The sequence below is a fragment of the Aspergillus foveolatus genome, assembly GCF_047715535.1.
Source record: "Aspergillus foveolatus strain CBS 279.81 unplaced genomic scaffold BDW70scaffold_15, whole genome shotgun sequence".
Classification (NCBI taxonomy): Eukaryota; Fungi; Ascomycota; class Eurotiomycetes; order Eurotiales; family Aspergillaceae; genus Aspergillus; species Aspergillus foveolatus.
In genome coordinates this window covers 347,451-369,656 of record NW_027396079.1, presented here as the reverse complement: position 1 = coordinate 369,656, position 22,206 = coordinate 347,451, and the positions used below count along the sequence as shown (strand labels likewise).

General features: G+C 50.1%; 9 protein-coding genes across 9 annotated transcripts; 6 read left to right on the top strand and 3 right to left on the bottom strand.

The window, feature by feature from the left end:
- Positions 1 to 2,339: 2,339 nt before the first annotated feature.
- Positions 2,340 to 6,343, top strand: BDW70DRAFT_25873 (putative 1-phosphatidylinositol-4,5-bisphosphate phosphodiesterase Plc1). Its single transcript, XM_073743615.1, has one exon. It carries the CDS (start codon positions 2,713 to 2,715, stop codon positions 6,136 to 6,138), a length of 3,426 nt encoding a protein of 1,141 aa, XP_073597484.1. The 5' UTR covers positions 2,340 to 2,712; the 3' UTR covers positions 6,139 to 6,343.
- A 568-nt stretch (positions 6,344 to 6,911) lies between these two features.
- On the top strand, positions 6,912 to 8,439 carry BDW70DRAFT_25858 (putative Coatomer subunit epsilon). Its single transcript, XM_073743614.1, has 5 exons — positions 6,912 to 7,129; positions 7,203 to 7,584; positions 7,641 to 7,776; positions 7,842 to 8,080; positions 8,138 to 8,439. The coding sequence occupies exons 1-5, from the start codon at positions 7,105 to 7,107 to the stop codon at positions 8,244 to 8,246; spliced, it is 891 nt and encodes a 296-aa protein (XP_073597483.1). The 5' UTR covers positions 6,912 to 7,104; the 3' UTR covers positions 8,247 to 8,439.
- Positions 8,440 to 8,476: 37 nt separating this feature from the next.
- BDW70DRAFT_149188 (putative 6-hexanolactone hydrolase) lies at positions 8,477 to 9,783 on the bottom strand (the record flags this gene model as incomplete). The annotated part of the gene is made up of 4 exons (XM_073738970.1): positions 8,477 to 8,605; positions 8,683 to 9,293; positions 9,337 to 9,482; positions 9,578 to 9,783. 4 exons carry the CDS (start codon positions 9,781 to 9,783, stop codon positions 8,477 to 8,479), a joined length of 1,092 nt encoding a protein of 363 aa, XP_073597482.1.
- A 203-nt stretch (positions 9,784 to 9,986) lies between these two features.
- pmi1 (mannose-6-phosphate isomerase pmi1) lies at positions 9,987 to 12,155 on the bottom strand. Its single transcript, XM_073736352.1, has 5 exons — positions 11,731 to 12,155; positions 11,653 to 11,673; positions 11,507 to 11,598; positions 11,220 to 11,457; positions 9,987 to 11,169 (listed from the first exon to the last, which is right to left on the bottom strand). Exons 1-5 carry the CDS (start codon positions 11,759 to 11,761, stop codon positions 10,166 to 10,168), a joined length of 1,386 nt encoding a protein of 461 aa, XP_073597481.1. The 5' UTR covers positions 11,762 to 12,155; the 3' UTR covers positions 9,987 to 10,165.
- BDW70DRAFT_166797 (SAGA-associated factor 29 family protein) lies at positions 12,096 to 13,847 on the top strand (the record flags this gene model as incomplete). The annotated part of the gene is made up of 3 exons (XM_073742085.1): positions 12,096 to 12,672; positions 12,790 to 13,297; positions 13,359 to 13,847. 3 exons carry the CDS (start codon positions 12,096 to 12,098, stop codon positions 13,639 to 13,641), a joined length of 1,368 nt encoding a protein of 455 aa, XP_073597480.1. The 3' UTR covers positions 13,642 to 13,847.
- Positions 13,848 to 13,946: 99 nt separating this feature from the next.
- On the top strand, positions 13,947 to 15,599 carry BDW70DRAFT_133508 (GTP cyclohydrolase II). The gene is made up of 2 exons (XM_073736351.1): positions 13,947 to 15,311; positions 15,388 to 15,599. The coding sequence occupies exons 1-2, from the start codon at positions 14,112 to 14,114 to the stop codon at positions 15,415 to 15,417; spliced, it is 1,230 nt and encodes a 409-aa protein (XP_073597479.1). The 5' UTR covers positions 13,947 to 14,111; the 3' UTR covers positions 15,418 to 15,599.
- A 372-nt stretch (positions 15,600 to 15,971) lies between these two features.
- Positions 15,972 to 18,189, top strand: BDW70DRAFT_133507 (bZIP transcription factor). Its single transcript, XM_073736350.1, has 2 exons — positions 15,972 to 16,799; positions 16,885 to 18,189. Exons 1-2 carry the CDS (start codon positions 16,247 to 16,249, stop codon positions 17,976 to 17,978), a joined length of 1,647 nt encoding a protein of 548 aa, XP_073597478.1. The 5' UTR covers positions 15,972 to 16,246; the 3' UTR covers positions 17,979 to 18,189.
- Positions 18,190 to 18,316: 127 nt separating this feature from the next.
- On the bottom strand, positions 18,317 to 19,611 carry BDW70DRAFT_133506 (NAD(P)-dependent oxidoreductase). The gene is made up of 5 exons (XM_073736349.1): positions 19,547 to 19,611; positions 19,305 to 19,496; positions 18,901 to 19,235; positions 18,682 to 18,819; positions 18,317 to 18,612 (listed from the first exon to the last, which is right to left on the bottom strand). The coding sequence occupies exons 1-5, from the start codon at positions 19,562 to 19,564 to the stop codon at positions 18,354 to 18,356; spliced, it is 942 nt and encodes a 313-aa protein (XP_073597477.1). The 5' UTR covers positions 19,565 to 19,611; the 3' UTR covers positions 18,317 to 18,353.
- A 322-nt stretch (positions 19,612 to 19,933) lies between these two features.
- BDW70DRAFT_25811 (actin-related protein 2) lies at positions 19,934 to 21,947 on the top strand. The gene is made up of 7 exons (XM_073743613.1): positions 19,934 to 20,041; positions 20,111 to 20,157; positions 20,232 to 20,375; positions 20,496 to 20,721; positions 20,775 to 21,340; positions 21,406 to 21,483; positions 21,548 to 21,947. Exons 1-7 carry the CDS (start codon positions 20,023 to 20,025, stop codon positions 21,632 to 21,634), a joined length of 1,167 nt encoding a protein of 388 aa, XP_073597476.1. The 5' UTR covers positions 19,934 to 20,022; the 3' UTR covers positions 21,635 to 21,947.
- The last annotated feature ends 259 nt before the right edge of the window (positions 21,948 to 22,206 follow it).

Sequence of the window (22,206 nt, the reverse complement as noted above, 5' to 3'; positions counted from 1 at the left end):
GTCACCATTGACCAAATAACGGAACTGAAATCAGACAATACAACCTTGCTGCATCCCGTAAGATAGCCCCATAGCGAATCCACATAGCTAAACTAACCCCAGAGAACCATGATGTTGGTTCGTAGAAGATTCTGTAACATGATTAATTCCTTGTCACAGAAAAACCTGTCATTATTGGCTACAGTGTGCATCCTTCATTCTTACCAGACGTCATGCATTTTCTCCTTCAGCAGACAAAGATGCGCATCCATATGTTCCCATTAGATAGCTTGTCATTGGAAGAATGGGAGGAGTGAGTTTTGGCTTTCGGGTTGATTATGATGAACAAAAGATTCTCTGTGGGGTATTTTCCTTTTGTCCCTTGACTCAACCGTGTGGAGTAGGCAGCTCAGGGACTCGGGATGTGAAATGTAAATCTTGTCAACAGAAGGTAAAGAGTGCTAATATCGTCCCTCCTAACAACCTGAAACGTATTCCACAGTGTTGATTCAGCGAATTGCTGGCGAAATAGTCAGTCCTGTACGATATACACGTTTCATGACGAGCGATGCGGTTATCAGAGAATAGACACATTCGAGCGAATGTTTGCTTCTGTAGTGAGCGTGGCACGGTCAATCTTTACGTAGAGTTGGGTCAGTCGTGGCCAGTCACGATGCACAAGCCATTGAAACGGTGAGCAAAAAACTCCCATGAAGTGTCTGATTAGTCCGTCTTGCTTTGGGCCGCCATTTCTGGCACAATAAAATGTGCTGCTACTTGCTATCGCCCTCGTAAGCCTCACAACGAAGACACCTTGTGATAATGACCCGGTCTAGTATTTAACTAGACCGTAATTCAATGGGTAAAGGCAGACCCCATACATGCGGACCTAAATTATCATCCCTTTCTCAGCCTAACATCGCGAAGTACGGGGTATATAGGCGCCTACCACCCTTCACTCTCCGGCCTTCCCCCTCAATACCATATTTCCCATCACTCCTCTCCTTTCAGACTTCCTCCGTAAACCAAAGAAAGACTCAGAGAAAGGCCCACTCGGTGTGATCGAATCTACTCTCGAGTCTGGCACTTCTTCTGACGCCACTACCGCTGAGTGACCACCCCTAAGGTCTTGAGACTATATCACGATTGCTTAAGACTCGGCGACTCTGGAGTATATCCGGGGACAGCATATCTTTCTTCCCAGCTGCTGTCTTTTTTTTTTTCTTTTGATAGAAGACAAGGATTACCAACGTGACCGTTACCGATACCATACCGGCCGGTTCATTACCAATACCTGGCAATACTGTACGTCACCGCAGGCTCCACTCTCTCAGCTTTCTTTCATGAAACATCCATCGGTTTCTCGAAATAATTAAGCCCTTCCAAAATCTTTCTCTGACGCTTCCTTCTCCCAACCTCAGCTCTGCCGCGGGATCGACTAAGAACAAGATTCAGAAACACTACGGGAGATCCGGAACATCGAGAAATTCTTATATTGCTCCACGACATCTTCGTTTTGAATCCCGAATCAACCTTCTTCACTCCCCGCAGTCTAAGCAAAGGACAGCGCCGGCCCTGTCTTTCGTCGCATGATCTTCTCTTTCTTACCTTCATCCCTGCGGGTTCTGCTGCAGGTCCTTGTTCAAGTAACTGCAGGAAATTGGGACATCGCCTAATCCGCACTAAACGCTTACAACCCTCACCATCTTTTCCTCGGTCCAATCTCCGATATCTAGCTCGTCCTCTTCCTTCCGCTTTGGACCGCCTGCATCACTGCGCTGGCAGGCGATCCTGCATTGGCAGTGCTCATCCCTCGTCGACGCTTACCCCATTGCCTGAGCTCATCCTTGAGCATTCCGCTCCGACTCTCGTGCCATTGCGCATACCTGTGGAGTTCACCAACCAGAGCCGACGTCAATCTCGTACCTCCAATCGCTGTCACCGTGAAAGACACTTGCGGAGGGGCTCTGCTACCATCAGAGTACATGCGCAAGGCGGACACCACTATTGACTTGCATATTATTTTGATTTACCATTATTTTCCTTGCTTTTCATTCTCTATTTGCTTATTTCCCCCCCGGTGGGTTACTTCACTCCTTCAGCAACGCGACTAGCAATTGGTCGGTCTCCGCACGCTTTTTTACCTACAGGATAACAGCTTTCCCCGCGTCTTTAAAAAGATCAACCACTCAAAGAGGACTGAACGACGACCAGGCTCAAACAAAAGAAGCGAAAAGGTGACTAGAGAAGGACTGTGAGACATCTGCGAAAATATTCGTGTCTCGAACCAGTTGCGCAAGAACATCAGGCGTGGAGACTGTCAGAGTAAACCTGATAGCGAGAACGAACAGCAGAGCGTCAAGATAAAGCCATTGTTACACGACTCTTGGCGCCCGTGTTGGTTGTTATTAGGAAATTGGATCCCGTTCACTTGCGAGTGCTCTCAGGCAGGGCTCTCCGCATCGCGTCCAAGGCAGGCCAAAATGCAGATATCAAAAACAGAACAATACCGCTAAGGACGTGGCTTTTGCATAATCCAGCCAAACACGTTCGATCTTTCGGTCCGTATTGCACATCAGCTATAGCCCTGCCCCAACACGGCCACTAGGGTCCCGCCTCACTGTTTATTCGTTTTTGCACGAGTCCAGGTGACTCAAGACTCTAGCTCGACCCACGACAGGGCGACAATCTTACGGTTGCAACTCAAGATTACCCCCCTAGTCAGTAGCCGCAATGACTTATGCAGCTACCTCATCAACCTCGGCGGTTCATGGCGACCCTCAAGCAAGTTTAAAGCTTGCTGCTTCACGCCCCAGGCCTAAGCTACATCATATTTTTACTTCACCGGCCCTACCTGCTGCTCTAGCACCTACCTACGCGTCTTCATACACAACAACTCCAACCTCTTTACCTCCCTCTTGCACTCCGTCAAATGACTCAAGCCCTTTGGGCACCCCTTTCCTCTCAGCAGTCGACTCCCTTCGGGATCGAGTTACACCACTTCCTCCCACCTCTGCGCCTTCTCTAGAGCTTGGGGATAGCATCATGGCTGTCCCCGCAACCATCAGTGCTTCCTACCCGGGAGATACGGTTATCCCAAACTCTAACAAGGGTACGGGCTTGATGCGCCGAATCTCTAGAGGCGCCGCGAACAAGCTCACTAGACGAAGAACTTCGAATTCCCACAACGACAAACGTGATCGCAGCTCCGGCCCTGTCATTATGCGCCGCCGCAGTGATAGTAAAACTGGGACTCAAAATGGCCGCGACAGTGCCCTTGATTCCAGCTATGAAGAAGACAGCAACGATGCTTTCGATGCTTTAGGTGGATGGGCTGGTTCAGAGGCGTCTAGTGTTCCAAACGACATTACTCCAACTGTTCCTCGCAACCCGGCAGTCGTTGCACCTACGGTAGATTCGGCCATCCAGCGCGGAACCATTCTCACCAAAGTTACTAAGAAAAGAAGAAAGCAAGTACGCTTTCTACTTAATTTAGACGCAGGCAAAGTTTACTGGGATCCCTCGAATCCAGCCAAGAGGTTCTATATTGACGATGTCAAAGAGATTCGGGTTGGTGCAGATGCACGCAATTACCGAGAAGAGCATCAAGTTTCTCAAGATGCGGAGAATCGATGGTTTACGATTGTCATCGCGGATGCCGAGCGATCCAAAGGTCGTCCAGTCAAGACGATACACCTCATTGCCCCAAACGAACGTCTGCTGAAACTTTGGACGACGACTTTGGAGTATATTTCGCGGTACCGGGTGGGGCTTATGGCTGGTCTGGCAGCCTCAAACCAAAATGAATCGGTTCTAAAAGCTCACTGGCAGCGCGAAATGGCGAGACTTTTCCCAAATGGAATGAAAGCAGGAGACACAGAGACGCTCGATTTCGCAGCCGTGGAAAGCGTTTGTCAAAGTCTGCACATTAACTGTTCTCAGAATATGTTACGCGCTCATTTCTTGAAGGCTGATACTGGCAAGCACGGGAAGCTCAACTTTGATGAATTCAAAGACTTCGTCACACGTCTAAGAGAGCGAAGGGATGTCCGAGAGATCTTCAAGAGCCACGCCGACGATCATCGTGAGGGTTTGACATTGGAGGAGTTTCTAATTTTCCTTCGCGACGTGCAGAAGGAGGATGTAGATTCTGACCGCGCGTATTGGATTTCTGTCTTTGATAAACTTGTCAGAAAGTCGAAGTCGCGCACACAAAGCCCCGCCGGTACGAACTCCGAGGACCAGTATTTTCGCATGAGTCTCGATGCTTTCTCCTCGTTTCTTGCCTCTGCCCGCAATGGGGTATATGCCTCTCGCTCGCCTCAGTCCAGATTTGACCGGCCGTTGAACGAATATTTTATCTCAAGCTCCCACAACACCTATCTTCTAGGCCGACAAGTCGCAGGGTCTTCTAGCACAGAAGCGTATATAAGCGCTTTAACGCAGGGATGCCGCTGTATTGAGATAGATTGCTGGGACGGTGCAGATGGTCGGCCCATTGTGTCTCATGGAAGGACCATGACCACCAGTGTCTTGTTTGCCGATTGTATCACCGTTATCAACCGCTACGCCTTCTTTTCTAGCGAGTTTCCACTCATCATATCCCTTGAAGTGCACTGCAACCCTGAACAGCAAATTGCTATGGTGAAAATCATGAAGGAGACTTTCGGAGACCAGCTGATCTTAGAGCCGCTTTCCAACTCATTCGTTCTCCCCTCGCCAGAAGAGCTCAAGCGTCGTATTCTCATCAAGGTCAAGACGTGTGATGAGACGGAAAATATACGACAAGACCCAACAACTTCATTTCATGGTCGCAAGCGAAGCTCAAGTTCTCCTTTCATTCGCCCTTCGATGTCCGATGGACCTACTTTACCTACCCTTCCGTCGCTTTCAAGTCCACCCACAATAGGTGCAGATTGCCCGGGTCCATTCTTGGTACCCGAGAGGAGGTCTTTGACTACTACCAGCATCAGCAGCGCCACGGAGGACAGTGACGGCGGTCTTGTCTCCGTCAGGAAAGAGAGAAGAAGGCGGCAGAAGAGCAAAATCACCAAGCCATTGTCCGACTTGGGAGTGTACACACGCGGCTACAAATGGCATAGCTTCGCCTCTCCTGAGAGCCAAACATTCAACCACGTTTACTCCTTTGCCGAGCGGTCTTTTGAAAGCATTTGTAGGGAGTCCAGCAACAAGGCCCTTTTCGAAAAGCACAATTCAAAATATCTGACGCGGGTGTATCCCTCTGGTTTTCGGCTACGATCGTCTAACTTCGACCCCCTGAAATTCTGGCGACGGGGTGTCCAGATGGCTGCGCTCAACTGGCAGACTTATGACATTGGTATGCAGATGAATCAGGCCATGTTTGCTGCAGGAAGCGACCGTACTGGATATGTGCTCAAACCAGAGTCTCTCCGTGTTGTCTCATCAGAGAAAGACACGAGAATTACAGAAAGGAAGCTTGTCCGGTTCTCCGTCGATGTCATTTCCGCTCAGCAACTCCCCCGACCACAAAATATGTCTTCGGATGGGAACATCAATCCATATGTCGAAATCGAGATGTTTAGTGCGGACGACCGTGGTCAAAGCTTTGCATTCGGCGAAGGTGGCATGAACGCTTCTGCCCGAAACGGCATGTCTGGCATCGGCTTTCCGCACCGCCGGCGCACCAAGATTGAGCAGCGGAACGGGTACAGCCCAAACTTCAACGAAAGCTTTCGTCTGTCACTGGAGACAAAATACCCGGATTTGGTGTTTGTTCGCTGGACTGTCTGGAGCTCACTTGATGGTCGAAGCACGGGAACCAACGGCAGTGTTCAACTGGCCACGTTCACCGCTAAGCTCACCAGCCTCTCCCAAGGGTACCGGTATCTTCCTTTGTATGATGGAAGCGGTGATCAATATATCTTTTCAACCCTGTTCTGCAAGATCTCGAAAGAGGAGCCCATTGCTGTTCGCCGACTGAATGCCGACGAACTCAGAGCCGAGCGGTTGGGTATACTTCGTCAAATCGGCCAAACGGTCTTCAAGCGCACCTCGTCAACCGAACGGGAGAAGCAAGATCAACCAGACAAGGGATCTGAGACGCCAATATGTCTAGAGGGCAAAGAGATATCTCCAGCTTTGACCCCAACCATTTCGACCACCTCAACGGCGTCATAATTTGCTCTATGTGCCTCCTCATTCTCTCACATATTTCGCAACACCATATTGCGTAGCTCCGCCATCTTCTTCAATGTGACGTCCCACCACATGTTCATCTACTGTTTCTTTCTTTTCAATGTCTTACCCATTTTCTTCTTTTTCATTTTTCTTTTTTTACCCTTATTCCGGTGTTTGTTTATTCGGCGTTTGGGGAGTCAATGTCATCGGAGCTTTCAAGACACAGCTTGGCTGTAACAGTCGGCCTCGTCTATTTTTGGAAGCCCAGCATTGTTCATTAGCGGGAAGTACATTGTGCACTGACTACGCGTGCCGCAGGCGCATACTGATGTCATTTTCATTGTCTTATATCTCTTTGTTGAGCGATACCCCTCTTCCTACATTTACCTGTATTACTTTTGCGCTGCATCGACATGTGAGGATTGTCTGGGTTCCTTTTCTTTTGTTCCTTATTTTGTTCCTTAGCATTGGCATACGAGCCGGACTCATTTGTACAAGGTCAAGGTGTCATTCCTCTGGGGCATGGTTAGCATTAGGGTTGCTCACGCGGAAGAATTTGCATTGTCGGATATAAATCGTGGGCAATATGCCATGTTCAGGTGTTCGTTTGAGTATTGGGAAGCCATGGTCTCCTGGAGAGAAAACATAACATCTTCGTTTTACAACCTATTGACTAGTCACTCGTGTCTGGATGACACTCCTACCAATCGATTTAATGAAGCGTCTGGGGCGCTTCTTTGACTGAATCATCTCTGCAACTTCAAATTCTTGCAAGTAGTTCCTTATCAAATTAATGCCTGAAACTCGGACTTGGTGTTCTGTATAGATGTCTCGGCAGACCTGCCCTCCAGCTCGGCCCACTTGCCACATGATCTGCGGAAGCCAACTTGACTACTTTCCATTCCGCAACAACAAGGAGCTCCGTCACTATTCACAATTAGAAGAATTAAAGAGCCCAATATCACAATGGATCCATTCTCTGCAGAGGGCGGTACGCAGCACTCCCATCACTTTATCACTTTAGCCCCTTTTCCCAGCTCCCTTCACTAACTCCTCGACTCTAGAACTCATCAACATCAACAACGCCTTCCACCAAGGCCAATACCAATCCGTCATAGACTTTAACACATCCTCTTTCTCCCCCGAGAACGCCCTCCCCGCACGCATCCTTAAGCTCCGCGCCCAAGTTGCCCTCGGCAGCACAGATGATGTCCTAGCCGACATTGAAGGCGAGACTGAGGAATCGCCCAGTCTCAGCGCCGTCAAGGCCCTTGCGCAGTTCGCTGCCGGCAATGCCGAAGCCGCGACACAGCTAGCCCAAGATCTTGCGGAGAATTATCCCGACGATGCAACGGTGCAGGTTCTAGGGGGCACAGTGCTGCAGAATGTAGGAAAAAGTGAGGAGGCGTTGGCGCTACTGGGGAAGCACCAGGGGAACCTGGAGGCGTGAGTTCAGCAGGCCTAGGAGGCTATACGGGACGGACTTAGCTGACAGTTTGCAGAGTCGCATTAATTGTTCAAATTCACCTCCAGCAAAACAGGTCTGATTTGGCGCTAAAGGAGGTCCAGGCTGCGAAGCGCTGGGCGCAGGATTCCCTGCTGGTTAATCTTGCTGAGTCGTGGGTTGGAATGAGAGTTGTATGTTTACTCCGGACTTTTGGACCTAGCATGAAATCCGCTGACCTAGCGATCTTTAACTGTAGGGCGGCGAGAAGTATCAATCTGCATTCTACGTCTACGAAGAACTCGCTTCCGTCGATAGCACTTCCGCACCGCTTTCGATCATTGGACAGGCCGTCGCAGAGATCCATCTCGGGAGGCTGCCGGAGGCTGAGGCTGCAATTTCTGCTGCTCTTGAGAGATACCCTAATGAGGCGGGGTTGATTGCGAACTCGATTGTTCTGAACGTGCTGATCGGGAAGCCAACGGAGGATTTGGAGAAGTATGCTTCACTCGAACTTTCCGGGCGGATGGAGTTTACTAACGAGCTTCGTTATAGGCGCCTTCAATTGGTTGAGCCATCGCATGCACTGCTGGCTGATATCCAAGAGAAGAGTGACTTCTTCGATACTGCTGCTGCTAAATACTCCGCCAAGGTTTCTTCATAGGTAATTTGCTTAGTCCTGTCTTTACTTCATGAATTCGATACGACGAACCATCTGTCCCATTTTCTTTTTCATAGACGCTACAATTACTTCCTATCATTTCAAATTTTCTGCGGGTAGCCTGGGAATCTGAACGAACACATTACATGGCAGCACTCTCTGAAACAATGAAGATTACTGGGCTTCATGTCCGCCGAATAAAGCGCATGCGGCTGAAGAATACACGACTCGGATCAAAGATTAGCGCCAAGCCAGTTCCTTAACCCACGAGCCTGTGGACCTCCCAACCCTGTTCCACTGTAAACAGGAGATACATGGGTATCCTCATATCCGACCACATAAGTGGTCTGCGGAACGACGGTCTGCGATTCAGTATTAGCATCACGTGCTAGATTGGGGTAGAGTCTCCGAAACCCCTCAGGGAAATGTTATAACATACTCTAAACCTATTCACAAACTCTTCGACTGCTGACAACAAAATTTCGTCGCCACCAGCAAGGATTAACACCCTCTTTGCCTTTGCGCCAACCCACCACTCAGTCGGCGCCTTCGCTGGCTCACTCCACGCATCACCCTCCTGCCTCTTCCCTAGATACTCCCTCGACCATACCTTCAGGCCCTGCGACGAAATGATATCCTTGTATTGATTTGTGGCCATAGACTTCCCACTCAGATCAAACGATACCCAGGGCGCAAAGCCAAAGACCCCAGCCAGCTTGGCGCCATCTTTCAGTAGCAACGGGTCAATATCTGGGTGGGGATGCGTGAGGTGCAGAAGCACAGAGAGAGCTAGGTTCCCGCCCGCAGAGTCCCCGCCGATGAGGACATTCGATGGATCTCGTCCGCCTTTGCCCTCGGCGAGGATGTACCGGAGGGCTTCGACGGACTGGCGCAGTTGCGTTGGGTACGCGCCGGGTGGGGAGAGGGTATATGAGAGGAAGAAGATGGCGACGTCGTGGCCGTTCTTGTTGAGCTCCGTGAGGATGTCACCAAGGAAAATGAAGTGTCCCGGGACGGCAGGGAGGATGAAGCCGCCACCTTTTTGACTCGCTGTCAGTTCCTGTCCGATTGTTGTGCTGTTGGGCCTACAAACCGTGGTAATAAACAACAACGTTTCTGGCATTATTATTCCCAACCCAGAGACCGTGGGCGCCGTGATTGAGTGTCACAATCTCTGGGGTGAGATTCTTCTGCTTCATGTATGTTTCATACGCCTCGACGGTAGTTGCATTCTGGGATCTAAAGTAGATATTGAGTTAGAAGCCGCTCGCAATACTCCTGGAGCTACTCAACAACTGCGCAAGTAGAGCCAGCGTAAGAACCAGATAACCCACTGAAGCTGCCGCACAGACAACCGCGTGATGGCCTTGCGAACTGCGGCGTGAGCAACATGATGGTTAAAGGTCTTCGCTCCGCTTTTACCTCGGAACACGCCTGTGATGACGCTATACAGAACGGTCCCAAGCACGGACAGATTGCCTGCGAAGAGGTCGGCCTTCTCCCAGAAGGAAAGAGGCGCGTCTGAGAGAGAGGATGCCATTAGGCTGTAGAACTGGGCTGAAGTTGGGGGTATGCTTATGCTCTGGTAACCTGAGAATTTGTATGCGCAGCTAGCCGGGTTTTGAATCGGACGCGGAACAAAGTCATGGCGTATCATATTCCATCTTGAAGGATCTCCCCCTCAGAACCCCGCATTTTGGGATATTGGTAGGCATCAAAATGCGCCAGGGGCTTGAATCCAATGAGGGGTTGCTGCAGCTATCCCCGGTTCAGTGCCTTGAGGACCTCGGCTGCGGAATTGGCGCTGTGGGTGGACCCGGCGGAGAAACTACAAAACGACATTAAACAAGCATTACTGAGTCATAAACACAGAGAGCAAACAGGATAACGTTAAATTTTGTTCATACGTTGCAGTTGTAGCCCTAGTGCCCGTTGGCCATATCCTCCTTTCCTGTCAGGTCACAAAAAGCCTTGAATGTAGTAAAAACATTCTCCTCACCCGACCCAGTTCCGGTATTCTCAATGATGCATTCGGCATTTGCGCCTACAAAGAACACATATCCCTCTCTAACTTCCTCTGTCTTGTGGCCTACCGAGATCTTACCAGTACCCCCGGTGCATATCAAAATACTTGGCCCAGTCAGCGGATCAAATGTCGCTTTCGCCCCTGTGCGGCGGAGGGACGTCTTCACCACGCTGAACTCCTCAATCGGAGGATCATAAAGAAGAGAATCTGAAGCACTTGAGTACGCCGCAGCATTCAGCACCGTATATGGATAGTCCGTAGGCTGCAGCTTCTGCTCATCGATTGGCGCATACGAGTACGTCAGCATCTCAGTGAGAGTGTCCACGTCCTTAAACTTGGGAGTAAATCCCGCGCGAACAACATTGTCGGACGATGCCATGCATTCGATAATATCGCCGGAGATGTAGGCGTGAATATCGTCGGCCTTGAGGAACATAGCCTCTCCGGGCTCGAGACGAACAAAGTTAAGGAAGAAGAAGACGAACAAGCCAATGTCATTGGGGAACTGCTCGTTTAGTCGAATTATGATTGATGCCAGCTCAGCGGCGTTAGTAGGGTTCGTATCAGGAGCATTGACCAGCGATGCGAACGTCTCTGGGGAGCTCTGAGCAGCTGCAACAAGCTCTTTCGCGGCTTGTTCGATGTTTTCGGTGGCAGATTTCATCAATGAGGTAAAGAGGGTTCGCAGCGCGGCTTTATTTTTCTTTGTCTGTTCAGGATCCTCCGTGCTCTCAAAGCCGCGTACCGCATTCTCAAAGTCAGTTGCAGTTTGTACGCCGACAAGGTAACGAAGGGGCGCAACGGCTTTAAGAAAATGGACAATCTCAGCCAGAGGTCGGAAGCCACACAGGCCTTCAAAAGGCGTGATTGCAATGGTCATCTCTGGCTTGTGGTTGTCATCTGAATTAAAAAGGTCAATGAAGGAGAACCACAGGAGAGGATTTACCTACCGGGGTAGTTTTGGGGATCCCGGGCATGAAGAGCTTCCGCAAGCTTTTTGTTCGGATGGGCCTGAATGCTAAGAGCTTTACGGATCGACAGCACCTTGAAGAGGAATGGAAGCTTGCCGCCATATCGTTCGCTAACTTCCGGAGACATCAAAGCCAAGTTGTCCTGGACCATATCGAGCAGGGTTCGCTGCGTTTCAACGTCCTTCGAGGGAAGAGAAGGATGGGTCCCCATCCACAGCTATCCTGGATCAGCTTCTCGTCCACCACGTGCATCCTAGAACACCCACTTCTGCATAAGGTTTGTCTGCTTCAATAGTGAAATCGGAGGGCGCCGTGGTCGCTGCATATTTTGCAGCTGCCGACTCGGAACCAACCTTGCCTGTGGGAGCTTAGACATGCACATGAAACGACGATTCAAACGGAGGGACCCTACCCCAGTCGTAGCTATTTACGCCTATAAAACATATTCATTAGCGTCAACTTATAAGAGAGAACGAGAGAACAGACATACCACATTGGAGACGTAGAAGTGGTACCTGCATTTTGACGAAGACAAGAAGCTACTGCACACACCGAGCTGTGTTGTGTAGTTGAGTGAGCTCAAGAGCGGGGTATCTGATGGCAATTGACTGAGTGGATTTCTGGTAATTGCCTCGCAGCTGCTCAAAAATGTCGTTTCTGATTCTTGACGCCGCCTCTGTGTTTCTCCTGCGTACAGAAGCTGTCTGCCTTTTATCTAAGCTGGTAGAATTAGCAGAGCTGGCTAGGCTTGTCTTCTACCCCTCGAAATAAACAAGACCTAAATCATTAGACTTGCCTGATCCGGCCACCGCATCGCACCGCATCCGTCACGGATAGGCTGACCCCGTGATCAACATGGAATCATCCAATCATCGGCCGTGGGCCGTCAAGTGCGTCCCAACGCCGGAGTCTCGCTCGACGGGCGCCAAGAACAGCCGCCGCCGCCCAGTATCCCGATTGCAGGTTACATCGATTCGTCCGGGCCCCAATCAATCGCATATCCAAGGTGCCCTGCACTCTGAACAACTCCAGGGCGATCCCGCTGGCCGCCCGCACTCGTTAAGGCAGGGAGCAGCTCGCGGCACCCGAAGCGCCAATTGTCAGGAGATTGTTTCCAATTTTGAGTGGGCCGCCCTCGACATCAAGAAGCAGCGGTCTCCCGAGGGGGCTTCGAAGGCCGCCGGAAACAGTAATCCAGGTGTCAGGCCAAAGGTTGTCGTTCAAGTAGCCAAGCCCCCTGCGAAGATGTCTCGGAATCGCCCTAGAGGGCCCCCTATGCCCAGGGACAATGGCCTTGCCGCGAACGAGGAGACTGACATGTGGAATAAGATTCTTCAGGACTTACGCAAAGCCAAAGAAAAGAATGATAAACAGAAAGCCTTGGCGGAACAGATAGCGGCTCTGAATGAGAAGATTGGCAATGAGGGAGGAAGTAAGTAGTACCTCTATCTGCGCAGCTCCAGCCGTCTTCCATCTTGAGCACGTGGAATTATTGGTTCAGAAGAGCACTTTATGTTTCAAGAAATAGCTTACTGATGTCTGCACACAGAACCCACTCTTAGTGAGCACAATCAACTAGATAGCCTCTACCGTCAGATGCTCAAACTATGCGAAGAAGAGAGGGCTATCCTGCAAGATGAACCAAGCGACGTCATCAAGAACTTGGGTCTACTCACTGCACTTCGGCAGGCTTCGGAGGCAGAAGCCCCCATGAGTCGTGCGGCTTCTCTGTCAAAGTCCCGCAAGAAGCGAAATGACTTTGACGGATCTGCTACAGATTCACCAGGGCCGGCAGGCGGTCCTTCGGACAAAGGCGGCCGCTCTAAGGGTGGTACGCAGCGCAGCACCAGCGCGTCCAGCACCCAAGTTCGTGACAATGTGCAGGTCAAGATTGAGGAAGGAGCTGAAAGCGCCAAAGCCACACCTGCAGAGCGCAACGGGCAGCTAGCTGTGGGCGCCGAGGTTGTGTTTAAACACAACAAAAACAAGCAAGGCGTCGAGGGTGAGGGCATCCAGTGTATCATAAAGGGAATAACAGGTGAGGGAAACAAGAAAAGGTGGGTCAGGTCTATACATCTTCATTTTTACGCACGGTTGACCGATGCATATCTCGTGAAGATACGACGTGCAGGACCCGGAACCCAACGAGAACGGCGAACAAGGGGCTGTCTATAAGACTACGGCGGTATCCTTGATTCCAATTCCACGGATAGGGTCCGCATTGCCTTCGTTCCCAGTTGGAAAACAAGTCCTTGCACGGTACCCTGACACAACCACATTCTACCGTGCAGAAGTGATGGGTTTGAAGAAAGACACCTACCGTCTCAAATTTGAAGGCGAGGAAGATGACAAGGAGATGGAAGTAGACCGACGGTTTGTTCTAGACATAGGTGGCAAGTGAAATGCGGTTTGGGCGTCTCAGGGAACCTTTACGTTGATATTATTTAGTTCGTTTTATTTTGCATATTTACTTGGCTCGGTTGGTTGGTTTGGTTTGGATGGCGTTTACGGTGTATCGAGTCCACCACTATGCCTATATTTTATCTACTCCGCAATGGAAGGTGCTAGATAATATTCGCAAGCCTTCCTGGCCGACTGTGAATTTACCTAAGCTGTTGTCATCCAGTGCTGACTCAGCGATCCCCGCCCGATCCCGCCGTGTATCCCGCGGCTCTAAATCCACCATTCGGTCCGACGACAGCTTGCCTGATAACAACCATTTGCAAGTCAATGCAAGTTAAGTCGGCTACATTCTGTTGCTGTCCGAGCCCGATCTTCTTTCAATTAATCACTGGAACTAAGCTTGTTATGCGTATTGATCCAGCGTTGGTCGAGTTCGGTTGTATATCGCTCTAGAATCCTCACATAACGATGGCGAGTTTACCGTCTCATGCCTCTCCAAATTTTGGCGCGCAGTCAGCCTCGATCGCACCGCCAGTCGACGACATATCACTCACATCAGAACAGCAAACATCGTCTCCGAGTGATCAACCGAATGAATTCACGTTGGAAAACCTTCCCGAAGTCGGTGCCATGGGTAGCACGCCCGGCGATATGACGCCTGGTGTGCCTGCTTCGCTTCTTTCTCCTTCGTTCACACCCCCAGCCACACCGGGCGGCACATTGAACACAGAACGGTTACTTCAACAAATCTCGCCACAACCTGTCTCTCATGCAAAACCTCCAAAGCTCCTCCCTCGCCTCCCCAATGTGGAGTGCATTGTCCGCGCCCGCATTCCCACAACGACCGGCGCTGAGATGTTTCTACACCTGTACCATAATGACATAGACAACAAAGAACATCTTGCTATTGTGTTTGGGAATGCTATTCGGAGCCGGAGTTTGGACAGAGTGAAACCCGGAGAAACCGAAATGGATCGGATGATTCGTGGAGCTTATATTGGCAAACTGCATCCTGGACGCGTGAGCAGTTGGCATGATTCGACTCAGGGGAGTGCTACAGGTGGGTCAACTGAAGGATCTGAGGGAGGTGCTGTGCACAATGCAGAATCTATGCAGGAACGACTGAACGAAGCCCCACTAGTACGGATTCATTCCGAGTGCTATACGGGGGAGACGGCTTGGTCGGCTCGCTGTGATTGTGGAGAGCAGCTCGACGAGGCAGCTAGGCTAATGTCGCTGCCCATGGAGACACTGAACGAGATAGCTTCCCAACAGTCTCGATCTGTGCCATCAAATGTATCGGGTGGTGTCATTATCTACCTTCGTCAAGAAGGCCGAGGTATAGGTTTGGGGGAGAAACTGAAAGCGTACAACCTTCAAGATTTGGGTTCTGATACTGTTGAAGCCAACCTTTTGCTGCGACATCCCGCCGATGCGCGAAGCTATGGACTCGCTACAGCGATGCTTGTTGATCTGGGTTTGGGCAAAGATGCGAATCCGCACGGGGTTCGCCTACTTACAAACAATCCCGACAAAGTTAGAGCGATTGAAGGACCTGGGCGTGAGGTAATTGTCAAGGATCGCGTTCCGATGGTGCCTTTGGCGTGGCAGACTGGGGGTAAGATGGGCATAAAGAGCTCTGAAGTCGAAGGCTATTTACGAACAAAGGCAAGTCAATTTATATCTTGCACGGCTACCTACTGAAACATTGAAGACTGAGCTGACTCTTACGTCTTGGACACAGATTTCTAAGATGGGCCATATGATTCAATGATTAGACCCTAGATTGTCTATTCTTTCTCTTCGGGACCTTGGGTTGGGCATTATGGAATGATACAACATAAAGATACGATGGAGATGATTCCCCTTGTACATGACACAGCGATAATGCCTATTCATTCGGGCTTTGATTGGTTTTGGCGACTATTTTGTTTTTTTTTTGTTTTTTTGTTTTTTTTTTTTTTTGAGAGACGAATTGGCATATCAGCCCACCGCCATGACCCAGGATTGGTTGAGCCTCAAATCTTTCGTACTTTCTGTACTCGCAAGCGAAAATAAATAATCTATGCTTGGAGTTCTTGGGGTTTTCATGAGTATGGTGCCTCTGGTATACTAGAATGCATATTAAGACACAATAACAGCACCACCTAGTAGTCATGGCAGTTTTCCTCTAGGACATAATTTGGAATATACCTATCCAGGACTGTAGTCTAGACGAAATTGGACTCAATCGGTTGGTTGCATATTACATATGGGTTGAGACGTCCAAGCCGGGGCAAGGACCACATTATCTTGCCCACCCCTCCGGCCGGTACCTATCGCCAATTCGTCATCCTTTTCTGTTGCAAGCAATAAGCCATCATCAATCCATGCTTTTATTTTAATGCTCTCATAGCATTTCGACCTGAGTCTTTCTCAATCTTGCTCGTCATCGTCTCTTGAACTCCTATTTTGAACCAAGCTCCCCAATGCCGCTAGGCTTTCTCCGCTGATCAAGGAGATCCCGCCCGTGGGCCATCCGCGTCCACCCTCAGCCTCTTCCTTACCCTCGTGCTGCAAACTTGAATGGCAATTACAATTCGATATCTTGCCGCGAGTAGGCAATGGCCACCCGCCTGCCTCCCCTTTCTGATGTGGCGCCCTCGTCGGCTCTCGAACTCTCGTCTTCGCTGCCTGTCATCCAACGCCCCCCGACCACCAATGCGACAGTTGCGAATGACTCAGGACCCGTGAAGCTGGAGGACTCTCCCACTCCCGTTGCGGTAACATCGACCTCAGCCGATGCTCTATGCTCCCATCCTGCTGTCAATGATTCCAACAATAGCCCCAGCCCAGTGGGAAATCCTGCCGCGGGCCGAAAACGCAAGCTCAACAGTACCTCCGCCCGCGGAGTCGCTAACCTCACGCCCGACCAGCTTGCTAAGAAGCGGGCAAACGATCGCCAAGCTCAACGGGCAATCAGAGAGAGAACGAAGACGCATATTGAAAATCTGGAGCAACGGGTTCGCGAGCTTTCTTCGCAAAAACCTTTCCTGGATCTTCAGGCTGCGCTGAAGCAAAATGAAGCTATTCTGGCCGAGAATAGGGAGCTTCGGCGAGGACTGAGAGCAATTGTAGACACTATTCAGCCACTACTAGGGAAGCAGGATTCATTAAGTGAGTTCCAACCGCATTGTGTCTGGCTTTGCTTTCTTTGGAGCTCTTGGGCTTTTGAATACAAATAACTAACGTCACGCTTTAGTGCCTCCGGTAACAGCTCCTAGGCCGACTGTGCCACTTATACCCTCAGCATCTCCACCTCTAGAGACCCATACTTTGCCGCCAAATCCTCACAGGTCTGCGACAGTAGATCGCTCCTATACCGAGTCCGTCGCAAGCGTAGAGACACCTTCGTCAACCCATTCGGCGCCGACACTGGGCTCCCGGCGCGACAGTGCAGCGGGGAATAATGCGTCTTTGCGGCTTGCATTCGATTACCAACGACACAACTTGCTTCATGGTCTTGATTTCGGGGGTGACGAAAGAATGGGTTTCGGTTTCTTACTTGAACCTTCGCAACAAGTACCCAAGATGGAAGGCTTTCGGCGTCCTTCAGAGGTTACTAGATCACAGTCGAGCATTCCGTCGGCTTACAATACTCCTCTTCCACCAGTTGGCACCGTGACAGACCAGCCACTGCCAGCCTACATGACTCCGGTCCGGAATATTGCGCCAACTTGTACTTTAGATGCGATTCTGCTCGATTTCCTCCACAACCGGCAAAGGGAGGCTGCAAAAGGGGTTCCGAAGCAGAAACTCGTTGGGCCAGCATATCCGAGCGTCTCCTCCTTGCTCAACCCAGAGAAGAGTGTCTACTCTCATCCTCTCTCGAAAGTATTCACGGATATCCTACGTACATTTCCAGATATCTCCTCACTCCCCGAACAAGTTGCTGTACTTTATTCCATGTTCCTCCTCATGCGCTGGCAAATATATCCGACAGCTGAAAATTATCACCGGCTACCGGACTGGCTGACTCCTCGTCCATCGCAACTGCTCACGCCGCATCCCGCATGGATCGATTATCTTCCCTGGCCACGGATGCGCGATCGGCTTGTCATGTCATACCATGAGTACCCGTTTGATAACTGGTTCATTCCCTTTACAAGAACTCTCTCTGTCAATTGGCCTTATGAGCCCACGGACTGTCTTCTCTCCACTGGCGAGACTGACGAACTGATCATCAACCCAGTTTTCGAGAGACACTTTGCGGATATCAATAACTGGACTCTAGGACCAGCGTTCGCGGAGGCATTTCCGCAACTGGTCGAAACAACTAAGATCAAGCCTGCATAATGAGCTGGTCTTCCTTCTACCTGTATCTACACTTTACGAAATATAAGCGGCAACGTTTTGTCATGGATCTGATTTCTCATATTCGGATCCTGGTCAACATAACAGCTGGCTTGAATGGATTTAATATACTGTGCAAAGCGGAGGTGACGGGCATCCTTTTTTGCGGCGTTGAAACATTGGTCAAAGATTCCACGGGGCTTATAAATGGTACTGGATAGGATAACACAAATAAGGGATGAAGACCATACCCATAACACGTCAGACATAATTCAAGAATCACAACTGTATGCTCTGTGAATGCCAACGTTCTAACGCTTGATTGTCCCATATATCTAATCGTCTATGCAGCGCACAAAATCCTTTACTATACAACATTCAACCCTTCCTGCTTTTTTCGTTCCAAAACTCCATCCCTGCCTTCTGCCGCAAGACGCCATACATAGAACTACTGTCTAGACATTGGCCAGCGTACTCACGAGCAGCAACCATATTCTTCGTAGCGACCTCTAAGCCAGGAAGTTTGACATTGTTCTCCTTCGCGATATCAAATGCATGCTTCGCATCTTTAATGGCGAGGGAGACGCCAAATCCAGGACGGGAGTCGAGTGGTGGTGCGTAGGCCCCGGTTGCGAGACTGGGTAAAGCGTCAGTAACCGTGCAATAGCTCTATGCCGTAATGATAGGAGTCAGGTAGAGGCTGTACCGCTTCGAATACCCTCCAGCAACCGGACCAAAAGCCTCCCCGATGAGTTCCTCCATAACATCCGATCCGAGACCTGTACGCTCAGCAAAGACCTGGGCCTCGCTGACAGCCTCCATAAGATTGACAGTTATAATGTTGCTATTGAGTCCAGGGCGCGCAACGCGGTTAGCGGGCGAATTTCGTATCTATTTGGTGTCTAAATGGAGAAGGTATACTCACCCCGCAATCTTCAGCATGGAAGACTTCGTAGCATCCTCTCCACAGTCGATCACCTTTCGCCCCATGATATCCTGGATCAGCGGCTTAACGATGTCAGAAGCACGTTTCGGGCCTGCAATGGCAAATACTAGCTTTCCATCTACGGCGATAGGGTTACCGCCAAATACAGGAGCTGCTAGGAAATCGGCTTGCTTCTCCTTCAACTTTGCGACTGTGAGGCCCACTGTTTGCGGGTGGACGGTTGAGCAGTCAACGAAGATCTTATCCTTTAGAGACTGGGTTGGGTCTTCAGTGATGCTGGAGATGAGACTTCGCAGGACGTCATCATTGGAAACCTTTTCTTTTATTAGTCTATCCGCATGACATACAAGAAGAAAAGAATAGAGTATCTAGATAGGAGATACCATGGTGAAGATAATGCCGCATTGCGCGACGAGCTTGGAGAAGTTCGTCTCCGGTTTGGCGCCTAGTGCCTTGAGGGATTCGCCGCGGGACATTGTCCGATTGGAATAGAGGAGGCTGTTCAGCGTGCTCTTGGTAGCAAGGTGTTTTTGGAGGTTTGTGGCCATTGCGAGGCCCATTGAGCCGAGGCCATACTGTTATAGGGGTTAATATGCGCTATTTGCTCTTTCTAGTAATTACTTACCCAGCCGATTCGACTCATTGTGCTCTATGATATAAGGGATTGAGTTCAGATGCAGTGTAAAGTCACGCGAAGAAGTGTTGTTGGAGATATACTCTGTACCTTGGTTAAATAGCTCGGGCTTATATGGTATCGATAAGCGGCTCCGGTCTCGGTCGAGAACCAGAACCAGATGTCCAGTCCGACCTTTTCATAGTAAATCAATTTAGCTCTCAATCCCTTTAACATCAAGAGCAAAATTTGTCCTCCAGAAGTAAAATGTAAACTAATGAGATTGGGGCTGCCCGGTAAATAGTGCCTGAGGCAACAAGGCACAAACGTCGTCAGTCAGCAGCAAGCAGCGGCACCGCCAACTTGCTCTCCCTCCCCCTCATAATCACCAGCTCTCCCCACGGCTGGACCTCATATTCATGATCTCTTTTGTCTCTCTCTCAAGAATTGATTGATATATTTTCAAGTTAGCTGTTCCTATATCCATCATGGCGAACATGCCCATTGGTAAGCTCTAACCCCTGTTTCAACTGCTATGTATGCCTGTCCCAAGGCAGCGTCACTAACAGCTCGCAGTGCTCGACGGAGGAACGGGTTTCCTCAAAGTCGGATATGCTGCGCAGGTACGTCTATCAAGTCCTCGAGTTTCTCTTTTCTCAGTCTAGGGCTTCGTAATGACGTTACTCTTGTTCTACAGAACTTCCCCGAGCACCAGTTCCCTTCGATAGTGGGGCGGCCCATCTTGCGAACGGAGGAACAGGCTGGCGATATTGTCGTCAAGGATATCATGTGCGGAGATGAAGCCGCTGCCGCCAGATCGATGCTCCAGATCAGCTACCCTGTATGTCCACATCCCGCTCGTTTCTACACCTCGCCAAGGCGTGCTCGCGAGTTCCGCTCCCCAGATTCCCAACGGTAGTGTGTTTACAATCCGGGGCTGATTCCTATGACCGCTATGTAGATGGAAAATGGTATCGTCAAGAAATGGGATGACATGCAACATCTATGGAACTACACTTTCTACGATAAGATGAAGATTGATCCTACCGGCCGCAAGATCCTCCTCACTGAGCCGCCTATGAATCCGCTGAAGAACCGCGAACAGATGGCGGAGATCATGCTGGAACACTATAACTTTGGCGGGGTATATGTCGCTATCCAGGCGGTCCTTGCACTATATGCTCAAGGTCAGTGCGGAGGCAGCCGGAACTTATTCAGTTGCTGATTTGGCGGACTCCAGGTCTCAGCAGCGGAGTTGTCGTGGACTCTGGTGACGGTGTCACCCACATCATTCCTGTTTATGAATCTACCGTTCTGAATCACCACATCCGCCGACTGGACGTCGCAGGTCGCGATGTCACTCGGAACCTCATCGCGCTGCTGCTCCGCCGCGGTTATGCGCTGAACCGTACAGCCGACTTCGAGACAGTGCGCCAGATGAAGGAGAAGCTCGCCTATGTGTCCTGCGACCTCGAACTCGATAGGAAACTCTCCGAGGAGACCACTGTATTAGTCGAATCCTACACTCTCCCAGACGGCCGTGTCATCCGAGTCGGTAGCGAGCGGTTTGAAGCCCCTGAATGTCTTTTCCAGCCGCACCTGGTGGATGTCGACCAGCCTGGTATGGCCGAATTGCTTTTCAACACCATCCAAGGCACGGATGTCGACGTCCGCTCTAGTCTATACAAGGCCATCGTCCTCAGCGGAGGAAGCAGCATGTACCCTGGTCTGCCGACACGGCTGGAGAAGGAATTGAAGCAGTTGTGGTTGACACGAGTGCTCAAAGGCGATCCAGAACGGCTGAGCGTACGTCATCTATTGCACTAACTGCTCATTCAGTCATATAAGCTCGTGCTGACTCGACACAACAGAAATTCAAAGTCCGCATCGAGGACCCGCCCCGACGGAGGCACATGGTATTTTTAGGAGGAGCTGTGCTCGCCAATTTGGTACGTTCATGACTCCCTTCCCACTCCCGGGCTCATCGCCTTTACTTACCGTATCATGAAACAGATCGCAGACAAGGAAGACATGTGGGTTACCAAGCAAGAGTGGGAGGAACAAGGAGCACGCGCTCTCGCCAAACTCGGTCCAAGGTAGAAAGAGTGCTCTCAAGGCAATGCTTCACATCGATTACCGCAAGCGCTCTTGTTTCTCATCATACTTCGCTCATCCTATCTTGTATCTGAGAAGGAACTCTCGAGCTCACCTCATTTTGCGCTGGGTTGTCCGTTGCCTCAAGCGCCCCCAAACCTGCTTCCTTTCTTGTGGATATACATATAGTATCTTCGGCACAGGCACTTTGTTATCAGGTCGGCCGTGTAGCTGCTCTCTATAAAGGGTTCTGTCCATCTAATGTACTGTGGAATACATCATAAGCGTGGTTTGCGACGAGAATTCAGTTCCCAAGTTCACATAGAATAGCCACTGATCAATTTGTACTGAGAAAGATGATGTATGGTACATATTTCAACTAGGCATAGGCGTTTGGCTATTAACTCCAACCCAGCAAAACAATAACCCAAACGCCTCAATGGTATATACCTGGTATGCCTGTGGTCGAGTCGACCAATCAACGTTTATCAAAGAAAAAGCTGCGCCGATTATATATATATTTATATATATATATATTTATGCAGGGAACGTAATATCCAACCAGCCCATTCTAGATG